This window comes from Nicotiana attenuata, unplaced genomic scaffold, assembly GCF_001879085.1.
Source record: "Nicotiana attenuata strain UT unplaced genomic scaffold, NIATTr2, whole genome shotgun sequence".
In the NCBI taxonomy this organism is placed as follows: Eukaryota; Viridiplantae; Streptophyta; class Magnoliopsida; order Solanales; family Solanaceae; genus Nicotiana; species Nicotiana attenuata.
The window spans coordinates 1-16,607 of NW_017671886.1; the positions used below are offsets into that span (position 1 = coordinate 1).

At 42.1% G+C, this 16,607-nt stretch overlaps 1 protein-coding gene across 1 annotated transcript; it reads right to left on the bottom strand.

The window, feature by feature from the left end:
* Positions 1–1,390: 1,390 nt before the first annotated feature.
* On the bottom strand, positions 1,391–3,970 carry LOC109210729. Its single transcript, XM_019374185.1, has 3 exons — positions 3,863–3,970; positions 1,685–1,894; positions 1,391–1,564 (listed from the first exon to the last, which is right to left on the bottom strand). Exons 1-3 carry the CDS (start codon positions 3,968–3,970, stop codon positions 1,391–1,393), a joined length of 492 nt encoding a protein of 163 aa, XP_019229730.1.
* Between the last annotated feature and the right edge of the window lie 12,637 nt (positions 3,971–16,607).

The window sequence follows — 16,607 nt, forward strand, 5'->3', positions numbered from 1 at the left end:
CAATTTAGTAACCTATGGAAGGTTAGTAAATGCTATCTCGCAAATTGATTTAGCTAACATTTTAGCATATAAATGATCTTTTGGACTTCTGTTCACATTGATTTGTACAAGTATCCAAATGGGATAGAGATAATACATTCCAATCTATCTCTTTTCCAGCTGTTATCTTTCCCCTAATGTTGAAAACTGATTCATCAAAATGACAATAATCAAATCTGACTGTAAACAAATCTCCTGTCATAGGTTCCAGATATTTAATAATAGAAGGAGATTCATAACCAACATATACTCCCAACCTTCTTAGGGGACCCATCTTTCTATGCTGTGGTGGAGCAATTGGAACATATACCGCACATCTAAAAATTCTAAGATGGAAAATACTTGGCTCTTGACCAAAAGCAACTGTAATTGGGAGACTTAATGATAATTGTTTGGCCTTATGCGCACAAGTGCTGCTGCATGCAAAATAGCATGTCCCTACACTGAAAGGGAAAGTTTTGTCCTTATTAGTAATGATTTATCTATCAATTAGAGACGTTTAATCAATAATTCTGCTAGACCATTGAGCAATCGGATGCTCAACTTTTATTTCAGTAGTCATACAATAATCAGTAAAGGCATGAGATGTAAATTCACTAGCATTATGAAGACGAATTGTCTTAATTGCATAAATCTGAAAATTATGCTCTTAACCTTATTATTTGGGCCAACAATCTTGCAAATATCATATTGTGAGTTGACAATAAGTACACATGTGACCATCTTGTAGATGGGTCTATCAAGATCATAAAATACTTGAATAGTCCACATGGAGGGTGTATATGCCCACATATATCACCCTGTATACGTTCCATAAATGCATGGGATTCAATCCCAACTTTAGCTACTGATAGTTTAATAACCAGTTTTCCTTGAGAACAAGCAACACAAGAGAGTTCTTTAAATTGAAGAATCTTCCTGTTCTTCAATGTGTGCCCATTTGAATTCTCTACTATTCTATGCATCATGTTAGAAACGGGATGTCCCAGCCGGTCATGCCAAATGATAATCATTAGAAGTAGTAAACCTTTTTTTTACTGTGCATGTGATTCAGCCACACCAATATTTGTGTGGTACAACCCACAAGAAAATGAGAGTAATTTTTCATGCACATATTTTTTCTTTTGATAGAGTTTTGATAAAGCCTGACAAAATATTCAGGTGCATGACATTCAATTTTTCAGTGACCTGTCATGCCACAGTGGTGACAGTTACCGCTTTTGCCTCTTGAAGGATTATGTTGAGAACCCATATTGTTCTCTCGTTTTTCATGACCACCACGATGACAATTATTATATCTTCTTTTGTCATTGCCATTCCCACGTACATTCATAGGGCCATGATAATTATTCTATCTTTTTCCAGATTTATCACGTCTCGCTATCATATTTGCTTCACGAATCAGAGCTGACCCTGTGGGACGGGCTTCATGATATTTCACCAAAAGGGTATTGTGTTGTTCAGCCACCAGAAGCCATGAGATCAATTCAAAATATTTTTTAAAACCCCTTTCACGGTATTGCTGCTGTAATACCATATTTGAGGCATGAAAAGTAGTAAGAATATTTTCCAACAAATCATTCATTCATAACATCCCCACATTTTAATTGGGAAGTTATTCGAAATACAACAGAGTTATACTCACGGTCTTAAACTCTTGCAACCGTAGGTGCATCCACTCATATCGAGCCTTTGGCAATACCGTAGCTTTAAGGTGATCATACCTTTCTTTCAAAACAGTCCACAATTCAAATGGATCTTTCATTGTCAAATATTCAACCTTCAAACCTTCATCCAAATGATGACAAAGGAAAATCAGGGCCTTCACTTTGTCCTGGCTTGATGCCTTATTACCCTGAGTAATGGTGTCACCAAAACCTTTAGCGGCTAAGTGAATCTCAACATCGAGAACCCATGATAGGTAATCTTTCCAGAAATGTCAAGTGCCACAAATTCAAGCCTTGACAAATTCGACATAGTAAAAACTATCAAAGAAAATAAATGAATTAGAAATAGTAAAAAGAAATAAACGAAGATATTTTAAAAAAATGGTCAATCTGATCATAATCCTATAAAATAATAACATTAATTGACCAGTTAATCATCATAAAAATACATGAATTAGATATGCCACAATTAAGGCTGACAAGTAGGCCGGGCCCGGGCCTAAACGGGCCTCGCGGGCCGGTCCTATGTGGGCCCGGGCTTCGTGGGCTGGGCTTAAACAGTCCCGGGCTTCATGGGCTTTTGGTAAGAACCGGAACGGGACCGGGACCACGAACTAATGGTCCCGGGCTAAGTGGGTCGGTCCCGGGCCTATGTGGGCCTATGTGGGCATGGCCTATTTTTTTTAAATTTTTTTTATCTAAGGCAATTTTTTGTAAATTATATATATATAGTTGTGACTTAAATTTTGTAATTCAAATTTAAAACACAAAATATTATAAAGAGATATTCAAAGGAATGCGTTATAATTTTTATTATTACGACATTAAAAAAACATGACAATATCTTTCTTAGTCTTCCTCCCCCCAATGGAATGAGCACAACAAGGTGCTAATACCACCATTGAGAAGAAAAAGAAACTAATCTAGATGTGCCAAAATACAAGTTACATATTAGTTTATATGGTATCTCTTACAAATTTCATAAATCCTTCAAGGTTCGGAGGAATTTCCGTTGGTGGTGGGGTTTCTATATTCATATGCAACAGCTAAACTTTCATACATGTAATTCCATCTAGTTGGACAAGGTTTAGGAGCCTTTCTTTCTCTTAGGCCAAATTCATCGCATCTTTTAAAATATTCTCTAAGTCTACTTCTACGGCTTGAATAAAAAAGCCAGTGAAGAGCCATTTTAACCTTTTCAATTTTAACATTTAAAATTCTCATACCATCACCCACAATTAAATGGTAAATATGACAAATACATCTAACATGAAAAATGTCACTACATGCAGGATTTAGTGTAGTGGTAAGCAACGCTACAACATAAGTGTTACTAGTAGCATTATCCATTGAAATTGACATTATTTTATCACTAATGCAAAAATATCTACAAATATCCGTAACCGTGCTAGAAATAAACTGCCATGTGTGACGTAAATTAATTATTCTATAAGCAATAATGCGCTTTTGCATTATCCAGTCCTCATCAATCCAATGACTGGTAACAGTAAGATAATCACAGTCATTACCACTTCTACCAATATCAGTAGTAATAGCAACACGATAATTAATATGAGTAAATAAATAGCGTAAATATTGTTCATATTCATGTTTATATATATAAATATCGCTCTTTACGGTTGTGCGAGGCCATCCTTATAAGTAGGATTAAAAGCTTTTCTAATATAATGCACAAAGTGAGGGTTAGACGGAAAATTGTAGGGTAAGCACATAACAGTAACCATTTTTGTCAATTCTTCCTTATCTTTTTTTGGGTCATAATATAAAATACCACCGGTAATAGTGTTAATTCCCGGTTGAAATTGATTTGAACCGGTACTAGGATCAGGCTGACTAGGTAGACTTGTCCCCCCGACCGCAGCTTTCATTTGAAGATATTTAACTTTATCTTGAGGGTGTATCATTATTTGTCTCCTAAAACTTCCCGTCACCCCCCGAGTAACATAGTTAAAAGCTAACTCTTTGCCACAAGTTTTACATTTAGCTTTATTCTTTTTTCTTATTTGAATAAAAAATGGCCAAACAAGAGATGTTTCGGCCCGTTAGAAGGTTGTCTAGAAAAAGTAGGGGTAGTAACAGGCGGGGGGGGGGGGGGGGGGTTCAGACGGGGCATCATTTGGATTAGTTGGGTTAACTTCAGCAACAGGACTAGTGGGTGTATCGTCATCCGATTGCGTTTCATCCAAATCTATTTCCTGCTCATCTTCTTCATCAATAGTTGAATTACCATAAAGGGAATTCATATATTCATGATCTAAGTGTTCACCACCTCCAACATTATGCACATATTGACTCTCAGTAAATTGTAATAAAGTATTATCACTATCAAGAATAGGAGCAGGTGGAGGGCGGGTATGGGGTTTGGGTAGGGGAGCCCGGAGAATTAGAGGAGGAATAGATTGGCCACTAGATTCACCACTCTTGGATTTCCCCTTATTTTTACTAAATATTTTTTTTAAGGAATAGGCAATCTTAATTATAATTATACAAAGTAAATAAAACAATCAAAACTATAATATTAAAACTAAAGAGTTGGAACGAGTTTACCGAATTAACTAACAACTTGTTGAAAATTAATTATCGTTGAAGACTTGAATACTTCATTTCACCAACTTCATAATTTTTCACACAAATTGCAACAATAAAGTAACCAATTATAGTGGAAAATTAGAGAGAGATTGATGATTTTGTGAGAAAATTGAAAGAATGAGGGGGTATTTATAGTTGAAAATAGGGAAAAAGTATAATTGTAAAAGTTTTGGGTTAAAACAAAGTTGGGGGGGTTAAATGGCTATTTTAAAAAGCCCAAACATCTATTTTTGCAGGCCAACGGCCATATTTTAAATGTTGCAACGGTTAGAAATTTTTTTGGAATTTCTTTTTTCTTTTTAAAAACAAATAGCCGTTGGGCCCGTTTAGGACCGGTTGAACCGGCCCATTTAGCACCCGGTCCTGGGCCCAAACGGTCCGGTCCTCGCGGGCTTCTTCAAAGAACCGGCCCACTTAATAGGCCCACCCCTGGTCCCGGGCTTAAACGGTTAGGCCCGTTTAGGCCCACTACCCTAATAGGCTCGCGGGCTTGGGCCGGTCCCGGGCCTAACCGGCCCACATGCCAGCCTTAGCCACAATAATAAAATATGAACATTAGTGCTTATATGAACTAACAAGATTACCTGGTCTAACTTGTACATGCATGTACAAGTGGTAATAATTCTTTATATATATATATATATATATATATATATATTCGAAAGCCATTAGTCATAAGGAAAGAATACAAAGATATGATAGAAAAAAAGGAAGTCATTTGATAGTGTTTACCTTGAAAATGGTAATTACAATTAAATTTGATTTTTTGGTTCTAAAAATACGTGATTTATTTTAGTGCTAGTTGTTAGGTGATAGATGTTAAGTGTGAGCTAGAAAAGTAAAGTAAGAGTGAGAGGTAGTGTCGTTATTCAAACCGAACAGCGGTGAATCGGGGCCTCGAGCTAGACTAAGCCGGGCCTCAGGGTCGGGCTAAAATGCCTGATTGGGAATGGCCGATGAAGAGCTAACGGTTCTGAGATCCTTGATGGTGGCTCTTTATGATCAATGATGAGTAATAAATGAAGAACAATTAATAGAACACAATAAATGTAAACAATAAAATCAAAGGAGAGACAATGGAGAATGTTTAAGTTAGAGAGCAGAGAATGTTCTTGTTCTTGTATTGAATATCATGTACGCAAGAAATGACAAGGGTCCCCTTTATATAGGAGGGGGGATCCCAACATAGTACAGGTACATTTATTACAAATATTACAAACATATGCGGATGGTACATCGATTTATTATAAAGATATGCGACTGGTACAGCCATTTAATGTCACGGTACGGACTTGTACTATTCTTGTAGACCTGGTCAGCTCTAACCACGTGCTTTGGGGATTTTTCGCTTGTCCATCACAACCATCGATTTGCACTGCCCCGAGGTCGAACATAGGGAACCCTCGGGGTCAAACCTCGAGTAGTTCCTCGAGCCTTCTAGAGACGGGCTATGGAGCGTCATAATGATCATAAAATTGGACTCTCCGATTTTAGCCATATACAGATAGTCCCCGCGTTTCTTAGAGTAAAAATGATAAGAAACGGCCTTGAATTCTTGCCTCTTCGATATTTCCATCATGACGTCAGCCTGTCAGAGCATTAAATGACGTGACTCAAAGGCTGCGCAGAGGTCGCTGTCAGCACGATCATCGAGAAGCCCACGAAATGTTATTGGTTCGACTCTTCCGCTTCTCAAACGTTGCCCAAACGGCTTCTATAAGTACCTCAACTGTTTTTCATTCACACTTTTACAATATCTTCAAGTTTTCAGAGCTAAGTTCACCACTTTCTGCATTCATCTCTTCTCTGTGCTTGCCTCTTCATCTTCTTTCTTAGAAATTCAGTTGTAGTTATGGCTAAAAACTCCAAAAAGGTACCTCAGAAAGAGGGTACCACTTCTTCATCACGTCCGTCTAAGGGCAAACCAAAAATACCTCCAAGTATCGAGCAATGTACCCCTGGCCACTTCGATACGGTGTCCGATTTTACCATTGAAAATCCCCCTTCTACACCGGGCCGATGCGAGCCCATGTCTCGGTACATCAGTGTGGTGACCGACATGAAGAGGGTAAAGATAGACTGCAAATGGGGGGAGGTAGTGCAAGTAGAGATCCCCAAACCTGAGGAAAGTATAGTAGAACACAAAGTTGGCTTCCTCAGCGTATACATATACCCTTTCACTCTAGCTCCCGTAGATTCTTCTTCACCGTCGATAGATCTGGTGATCCTTGACTTTTGTCGTGAGTACCGAGTGACACTCGGTCAGATCTATCCTTCTTTCTGGAGGATTGTTTACATGCTCAGATATTTCTCCAACCGGGTCGAGGGAATGACCTTCACCCTCGATCACCTGGTTAGATTGTACAGCCCCCGTCTCTTCCGAGGTTTAATCAAGCTTCACCCTCGACCCGCCAAGACATTCTTTGCGAGCATCGATGAAGACAAATATCGGGGATGGATGAGCCGATTTATCAGAGTAAGAACCTCGGACATCATCCCTGTTGATAGGATGCCATTCCCAGAGGAATGGAACATGAAGCGTAAGTGTCCCTACCTCGAATAGATTTTGTTGCCCCTTCTTCCCCTTCTGAAATGATCTTCTTTTGATTATGTAGCCACCGTTTGGTACCCCGGCACGGTTCAGGACATTCCGAGATGGATCAGATAATTAGACTCTGCTTTTCCTTACAGCGAGCGTGTTTAGCGTGATTTGGCCAAAACGTGGTGGCAGGCCAAGAACCATGGTATGCTTTTGTTGTTGTTATTACCAAGTTCCTTACGAGTATTCTTCGTGGCGGTAAGTTTAACACATTATGCCTGTGCGGGGAAGGCGTGTCGATGAGATCGGCTCCTCCTGGTGAGGAAGAAGCCTCAAAAACCCCGGCAAGGGTAAGAAGAGGAAGAAGGAGGCGTCGACCGAGTCTCCAGATCAAAGAACCCAAGGTCCGCAAGCNNGGGGGGGGTCTTTGTAAAGAGACCCTCTGTAACTGTATTTTTGGGAATGCAAAAAGATTCCTCTGCTTCAAGTCTTCAAATTTTAATTTTTAGTGCTTGTGCAAAGTTAATCTTTGAATTTTGATGTCGGCTCTTTGGAGCCCATACTTGTGATAACAGAGATCCTCGAGATCGGGCACATCTTGAGGCTCGATCGATGTGGGGATCTCGATAGCTCTCGAGCGCTATATGACGGTGTCATTCGTATGACATGACCGCGAAGTGACCGGGGTGGTCCCACCGGTACACTTCCCAAAAAGTGGTAATGGCATGGTCAGAATTAATTGGCCTTCAGAATAGGCGAACAGTCGCCGCTTGCTCTATATGTGTATCTGCTTTCTTCTTGTTTGAGGCTTCCGCTACTTCGCGCAACTATTCCTTTTATAGAGCTCTCCTTCCTTGCGTCAGTTCTTTTCCTAATTTTAATTCAGAGCTTTTGCTTGAGTTTTCATCTCCCATTCCTTGTTTCACCATAGTTATGGCTGCTACGCCCAAATCCGTTCACCAAGAAGAAGAGATTTCCGCCTCTGTTTCCTGCCCGATCGGTGGTACACTGCCGGTGTCCGGTGAGCTAACCTCGAGATGCTTTGTCTCAAGGAGGGACTTTACGTTAGAGAGACCTCCCAATGTTTAGGGCCATTGGGAGCATGCGTCGAGGTTCATCTCATCAATAGGAGAGGAACACCTTGAGGAAGTTAGGAGAAACTGCGGATGGGGAGAAAAGACGGTACTGCAGGTACTCTCCCCGAAAGAGAGCATCACGGCTCATGTAGAGGGGTTTTTGAATGTATACACGTACCCCTTTACATTGGGCCCTCTCGATAGAGTCGTGCTTGAGTTTTGTAGAAGATATCGGGTTACCCTGGCACAGGTTCACCCATCGTTTTGGAGGATAGTTTTGATGATAAGGTTCTTTGCAGATAAAGTCGGGCTCGATTTCACCCTCAGCCATCTCATTAGATTGTATCGGCCCTTGCATTACCGAGGCCTGATTATTCTACGATGTCGTCCACCCGACCCTTTGTTGCCAGTAACAAAGAAGACGGGGACCGAGGGTGGATGAGTCTATTTGTCCGAGTGCGGACTACTGACATTATTCCCGTAGAGTTCCTGCCATTCCCTGAGAAATGGAATTTCACACGTAAGTGGTACACTTGTGCTTTTGTAATCTTTGTTCATAGTGGAGGCAGATTCCGTAACGGTGTTTTCTTTCCCTTTACGCAGCAATCCCGTGGTTGCCATACGAGGCCCCCCATCTGGCGGATTGGACTCGGAAACTGGCAGCTTGCTCGACCTACAATGAGCGTAAGTGGCGAGATTTGTCGAAGGGAAGATGGGAGGCAAAACATCACGGTGAGTACCGTGTGATTCTTCTCTCTAAGGAATATTTCCCTATGTGTTTCCTAACTTCTTTACTGCAGGCATTGGAGAATTTTTCGAGGTGAGGCCATGCTCTCTCGGAGAGGAGGGAGGATCATCGGCTTCATGGCCGAAAAGCGATAACAAGCGCAAGGAATCCTCGGCAGGCGAAGAGATTTGCAGCGAGGCAGGGTCTGCCCGAAGGCAAAAAGGAGAGGAAACCATTGAGGTAGATCATGTACCTATCGGCCTTCGTGTGGACATTGGTGCAATAGAAGGGAGCGGCCACACATCGATGGCTCGAGCCGAGAGGCCTCCCGGGGCAGCTGAGCCTGCAATACCCGAGATTTCTGGCCTCGGAGGAGTGGCTCCTCCTTTGCCACCGTCTTCTTTTCCCATCGAAGGTACTTCGAGGGATGCATATGTTCTGCCGCCATCGTCTTCTCCCGTGGAAGGTACTTCGAGGGATGCAGATGTTCTGCCGCCGTTGTCTTCTCCCGTCGAAGGTACTTTGAGGGATGCAGATGTTCGAGGCCAGGGGCTGCCTAAGTCAGGTGGGGTCTCGAGCGATCATATCCCCACTGAGAGCGGTTCAACTGGGGCCGATGAGATCAGGCTAGTAGATGCACGCTCAACTTTTGAGGAGGCTCAGCGGCTTTGTTCTGAGGTGAGCTCTGGTTGGCTTTGTTGGTTTTTTGGTTTTGCATTTTCATTTTCTCATTGGGCTTCTTTTTCATAGGCTTTTGACAAGCTCAAGTCCGAGCTACTCCGCCGTGAAGCCCGGTTGCGGAAAGCCTTGGACGGGGAGAAATCCCTCTGGCTTCTTTGTGATAAAAGGGCAAAAGAGTTGATATATCTTCGGTACGAGACGAGTCGAAGCCTGGACTACGAAGACCGCCTCGAGAGACAAGTAACCTTTGTTTCGAGGGGATGCACATTTTCTCCTCTATCCTCGGAGATTAATATTTTGATGCTTCAGTTGCAGAGTAAGGCGGAAGACCTAGAACGCCTTTGGGGCGAGGTTGGTCAGGCCAGGTATGAGTGTAATGAGCTGAAGGCTCAGATAGATGCCCAAGTTGCGGCCAAGAAGAATGCTTTGGCCAAGGTTTCCGCCCTCGAGGTGCAACTCCGGAATGCTCGTGAAAATAGCTCGGTCCAGACGAGCAGGATTGCAAGGCTCGAGTCTGACCTTTTGAAGATAAAGGCCGAGGTCGTGGACGCCCGGGCTGAGGCTGAAGAGATTCGAGCTAAGGCCGATAAGAAAGTGGCCGTTTATTTAAAGGACGCTGCCGATACTCGAACTGAGTTGAGAGGGGCTTCCGATCGGGAGAGCAGAAACAATGAATATGCTCGGTGCAGGGTCCTTGTATCCGATGCCGAAGATAATGAGGAAGAGGCTGATGGAGTCGTAGTCCCCGAGGGGAAAGTAGACTAGGCTTTTTCTTTCTGATCCTGCGAACTATGCTCTTTGAGAACATTTTAAATGAAGCCCTGTATTATTTCATATATATATATATATAAAGGAGCCTTTCGATTTTCCTCTTTCATGAATTTCCCGTTGCTTGTGTATGTCTTTCTTTTGTTTTGAATTTTGACGCTTGTCAATGATTAGCCAGATGAACTGAACTTTGAGAAAAAACCCTCAGGTTTACAAATCGGCCTTGGGGCTTGTTGGGCTGGCCCGTAGGCTCTTATGCATTTGCCTTTAGGCACTTTTTAGTTAATCGTTTCAAGCTCATTCTTCGAGTCGGGTTTCGACTCGAGCTTATCGACCCTTAGGTTTTTGAATTTTAAGCTGGCTCTTAGGCTCTTACGCATTTGGTTGGCACGACCTCTAATATGGGCTGGCGCCTGGGCTCTTACGCCTTGGGTCGGTACGACCTCTAATATGGGCTGGCGCTTGGGCTCTTACGCCTTGGGTTGGCACGACCTCTAATATAGGCTGGCGCCTGTGATTTTATAGCGACGGTCGGGCATCCCCGAGTCGCGTTAGTTTGGCCGGAGCCTTATGACCGTAGTCATTGTGTTTGGCCGTAGCCTTTTAGTCCCCGAGTGAGGTAGCCTCGGCGTCTATGTTGAGGGTATGCCCTTTTAGGGGTCTTACAAGTTCGAATATATAGCCTTGATTTTAGGATCGGGATTATGCCTTTTGTAAGGTCTTATAAATTTGAACATGCCTTACTCGAGGTCTTACAGATAGGTTACGTGGCACAAGTATAATTCATTCCTTGCTTGAGGTCTTACAGATAGGTTACTTGGTACAAGTATAATTCATGCCTTGCTTGAGGTCTTACAGATAGGTTACTTGGTACAAGTACAATTCATGCCTTGCTTGAGGTCTTACAGATAGATTACTTGGTACAAGTATAATTCATGCCTTGCTTGAGGTCTTACAGATTTGGTATTGCCGCATGGAGGGCTTTCGAGCTCGAGGTCGCCCGCTTGGGGTCTTATAGCCTCGGGTTTTTTTTGGTAGCTTGATGGGGTGACAGTCGTCAACAGTCTCCGAGACGTCGAGAGTTTTTGGCTCTGGAGCCGTTCTTTGTAAACTTTTGATGTTGCCTCATTGAGGGCTTACGAGCTCGAAGTTTCCAGCCCGGAGGTCTTACGGCTTCGAGTTTTTGACGTCAGTCCCCGAGTGTTCAGGAAATTTCTGGCTCTGGGGCCATTTCTTGTAAAAATAGCAAACTTCTTTGAAGCGCAATACGTTTTGATGGTAGAAGATACTCCTTTGATTACATGGTACAAGTATACATGTTTTTGTCCTCGAGGTTTCGATTATTCTATGCGGACACGGTTCATTTGACCGTTTGGCCCGATACATCATTTTCCTATCGAGACCCTCTTTGACTCATCTTGACTTCTCCAGGGAGGTGTTCTCCTGGGGGAATGCCCCCCAGTATTCGAGGTTGATTGATGAGAGACCTTGAATACTTGTTAAGTTCTCCTCAGGTAGCATATAGATGTTGCCTCGTTAAAAACCTTGCCAGAAAAACCCTTCTTGGGATAAAATCCGATCGAAGGAAAAGAGTGCAATGCACGCTTTAAAACCTAAGGTCTTCGAGCTGGAAGGTGCTTTGATTTGCCTAACCGGACACCTGCACGCATGTTAGTATAAGACGTAAATAAAAAGGGAGACGGTTATACCTTAGTGGTGATGGCATTTCGAGCCTCGATATGCTTCAACAGCTTGCTCCGGGACACGGTACGGTCCTTTGCTCATTCACTCGGGTGCGGCCGAGAATGTAGCTTATGATTGCTACTTTACTGTTTGCTTATCCTTTGGCTCCTCCAATGTTGAAGGTGTCGATGCCGGTTCTACATCGTGCACCGCAAACATCTCTCTTGCTGCATGCTGCTGTATACGGTTTTTATTCCGCCCTTCGTCGAAAACTTCATCATTTGGTGAAGGGTTGATGGTACTGCTCTCATGCAGTGTATCCATGGACTTTCGAGCAAGGCATTGTACCTCATGTCTCCTTAGATGACATGAAATTTGACATTTTGGGTTGTGCCGGCCACGTTGATCGGGAGGGTGATCTCCCCTTTCGTTGTCTCGCTCGCCATGTTGAATCAGTTAAGGACTCGAGAGGCGGGCACGATCTGGTCGAGCAGTCCGAGCTGCTCCACCACCCTTGACCTGATAATGTTGGTCGAGCTACCTAGATCCACAAGCACACGTTTAATTTAAAATGTATTTACAAGAAAAGAAATTACCAATGCGTCGTTATGAGTCTGAGACAGGGCCTCAATGTCCTCTTTGCTGAATGTGAGGGCGTCCTCGGGTATGTAACCTCGAGTCCGCTTTTCCCTCGTGATGGATATTTTTGTTCTTTTGACAATAGGTTCCTGTAGGATGTCGATTCCTCCAACGATCATGTGGATGACATGTTGTGGCTCTTCTATTTCATTTTTCTTGTTCGCCTCTCTCTCCCGAAATTGATTTTTGGCTCGGTCGCTGAGGTTCTCTCCGAGGTGCCCTTTGCTGATAAGTCAGGCTACTTCTTCTCGGAGCTATCTGCAATCTTCGGTCCTATGACCATGTGTGCCGTGAAATTCGCACACCAGGTTAGGGTTCCTTTGTGACGGATCTGATAGTATGGGTTTTGGCCACCTGGTGTCTTTGATTTTACCTATGGATGACACGATGTCCGAAACATCAATGCTGAAGTTATACTCAGATAATCGGGGCGCCTCCGTCGGTCCTGCGTGTTTGTCGAATCCGGTTCTGCTCACGAGTCCCCGAGGATTCTGACCTCGATCTGCTCTTCGGTCATTTCGGGGTATGTTACACCTTGGGACGTTACTTTGATCTTCAGTGTACGGTCGGTACCTTTCCCTGTTTGGCCTTGGTTCCTTTGCCAGGAGCCTGCTAGGATATACTGAGCCTGAGGGAGCTCCTAGTTGGTCATCCTCGATCCTAATCTTTGACTGATATCGGTTGTGGACATCCGCCCAAGTCACAGCGGGATATTCAACCAAGTTCTGCTTTAGTTGCTTTGAAGCTATCGAGCTTCGTTCGTTCAAGCCTTGGGTGAAGGCATGCACTGCCCAATCATCGGAGACTGGTGGTAATTCCATTCGCTCCATTTGAAAGTGAGATACAAACTCCCGTAGCATCTCGTTTTCTCTCTATTTGATTTTGAAGACATCGGATTTCCTTGTAGCAACCTTGATGGCACCAGCATGTGCCTTTATAAAAGAATCTGCCAGCATGACAAATAAGTCTATCGAATCCGGGGACAGGTTGTGATACCATATTATGGCCCCTTTTGAAAGTGTTTCTCCGAATTTTTTCAACAGGACGGATACAATCTCGTCGTCCTTCAGGTCATTTCCCTTTACAGCACAAGTGTAGGCAGTGATGTGCTCGTTGGGTCCGAGGTTCCGTTGTACTTCGGGAGATCGGGCATTCTGAATTTCTTCGGGATGGGTTTTGGAGCAGCACTCGATGGGAATGGCCTTGGTACAAATTTCTTTGAATCTACACCCTTCAGAATCGAGGGTGCGCCCGAGACCTGATCGACCCTTGAAATGTAGGTCTCCACCTTTTTGTCGTTAGCTTCTATCTTCTTTTCGCCCAATTCAATCCTCTTTGTGAGGTCCTCGAGCATCTTTATAATAGCAGGGTCGGCTGCTGACCCGTTGTCGCTCGATCTTTCCGGTACCTGTTCGGCTCGAGGAGCTGTTTCCGGTGCTGCTGTGCTTGGAGTTTTTTGGTGGCTTTGCAGTTGAGCAATCGCCAGCTGTTGTGCCTGTAACATCTCAAAAATAACATGAAGGCTAACCTCTCGTTCCTCCCGAGCTGGAGTTCCTTGAGTTTCTTGTTGGTTTTCTTGGCGTATACTCCTGTTAGTATGGGAGCTTATATTGACGCGTTGGGAGTTGCGTGAGCCCACATCTACGGGAATTGGTTCTGGTGCATCCTCAGGGTTTCGCAGTGGTACACCGGTGCCTGGAACAGCTACACCATTCTCTCCATGATCCTCAGGACCGTTGTTTTCATGTGCGTTCACTGAGTTGGACATTTTGACCTGAAATCAAAAATTCTTGGACAAGAAAAAGTGTGAAGAATAACTTGCGTTTTTCAGTAAACCGGCACAAAAACAATCACTATTATTTTTAGCCCCACGGTGGGCACCAAACCGTTTACCTTAAAAATGGTAATTACAATTAAATTTGATTTTGTCGTTCTAAAAATACGTAATTTATTTTAGTGCTAGTTGTTTGGTGATAGATGTTAAGTGTGAGCTAGAAAAGTAAAGTAAGAGTGAGAGGTAGTGTCGTTATTCAAACCGAACAGCGGTGAATCGGGGCCTCGAGCTAGACTAAGCCGGGCCTCGGGGTCGGGCTAAAATGCCTGATTGGGAATGGCCGATGAAGAGCTAACAGTTCTGAGAGCCTTGATGGTGGCTCTTTATGATCAATGATGAGTAATAAATGAAGAATAATTCATAGAATAGGATAAATGTAAACAATAAAATCAAAGGAGAGACAATGGAGAATGTTTAAGTTAAAGAGCAGAGAATGTTCTTGTTCTTGTATTGAATATCATGTGCGCAAGAAATAACAAGGGTCCCCTTTATATAGGAGGGGGAATCCCAACATAGTACAGGTACATTTATTACAAAGATATGCGGCTGGTACAACCATTTATTACAAAAATATTTGACCGGTACAGTCATTTAATGTCACGGTACGGACTTGTATTATTCTTGTAGACCTGGTCAGCTCTAACCACGTGCTTTGGAAATTTCCCGCTTGTCCATCATAACCACCGATTTGCACTGCCCCGATGTCGAACATAGGGAACCCTCGGGGTCGAACCTCGAGCAGTTCCTCGAGCCTTCTGGATACGGGCTATGGAGAGTCATAATGATCATAAAATTGGACTCTCCGATTTTATCCATATACAGATAGACTACTAAAATAGTAGGAAAAAAAATATTTCTAACCAATCTGACAAACATGTGAGTTATTGGCATTAAACATACAATAGATAATTGTATGTGTTCAGGTACGACTTAGTATTATGTTTATAAACTAAACATATTTAGGCATTAAGAATGCACTCAATATAATTGTCATCTTTCCCTTTTACGATAAAATACAAAATGCTAATTTAGTAAATTCAAAAGAAGTAGATTCCGCATAAAAGAAATGTGTAACAACAATTTGATAATTTAAACACTAGGTTGTAGATATATACCTTGCAAGTGGAATTCAATCTTGAAGTTAGAGACTTCGTGTTGATAACATATTAAGAAATGTAGCTCAAAGTAACAATATAAAACAAGAAGATAAGTAATAGAATAAGATAAGAAGAGATAACTTTCTTTTTTCATCAAGTGTTCAAGTGTGTCCCATACCACATTTCATGCCTCTATTTATACTATTACGTAGAAGGTTACAAAAGGATTGTCTTAGACATGACATTAACAATTGAGATCATGGGGAGGGGTTATGGAGGTGTGGGATTTACAATCATAATAGTGATGAATAATGGCAGGTTATTTACATCATCGATGAAAGTAGTGGTAATAGTGGACATCCACATTTATTAATAGTTTTACAACAGTATGTGTGCTCTATAAGGTCTTTTTCGGTTTAATCCTCTAATGTCTAGTACTTAAAACTCATTTATTCGACTAATTCACATTTAAATAACTTCCAAAAAGGGTGAATTGAGTGTTTCTCCTACCAAAAAGATGCTTAAATCCAAATACTTGAGAGTTCGGGTTAAGAATAGAAACATCTCAATCACTCAATGATACTAGGAATACTCTTTTAATATTTTTTTTTTAAAGATTTTAACCATTCAATATTTAAAATTCAATGGCTTAATGACGAGTGCAAAACACAATGCGAAATTAAAGCTCCCTAGCCAAAGATAGTACAGTATAATATCGTCTCCACAGAGATTGGATTTAAACAATGCTCTAGTAATTCCTGATTTAACTGCTATTCAGGATGATTAAAACTTGGTTGGAATGATTACCAACTATGATTAACTACTAAAGTAAAGAAATTGACAACTGACTGCAAAGAACTCGAGATTAGCAAAGTCGGTTTCTTATCAAAGTGAGGAATAAGGGTTTGACAGGATAGGTGCAAGATAGTTATTTGGGATTTAACTCACTCCAATGTTCTAATGATTCTCAAAAATTCACTCGATGATTAGTTCAAACGTGTAGTCAAGACTCCTCTCTCGATTAAATCTTAACTCTATGGGGTGAACTAATATAAACACTATGAAGTATGCAAGCACGCGTTAATGGAATGGTCCTTAGGAAAATGTCTTTCGAATACTCTCAAGTTGATTTAATCAACAATTCAACAAGCTCTTTCTGTTACTTAAGGGAATCAATGAATTAAATCAAACAAAATAATGCAAAGATAATCACCAAGATATTCCTCTTTTGATTAAATAAACTGATG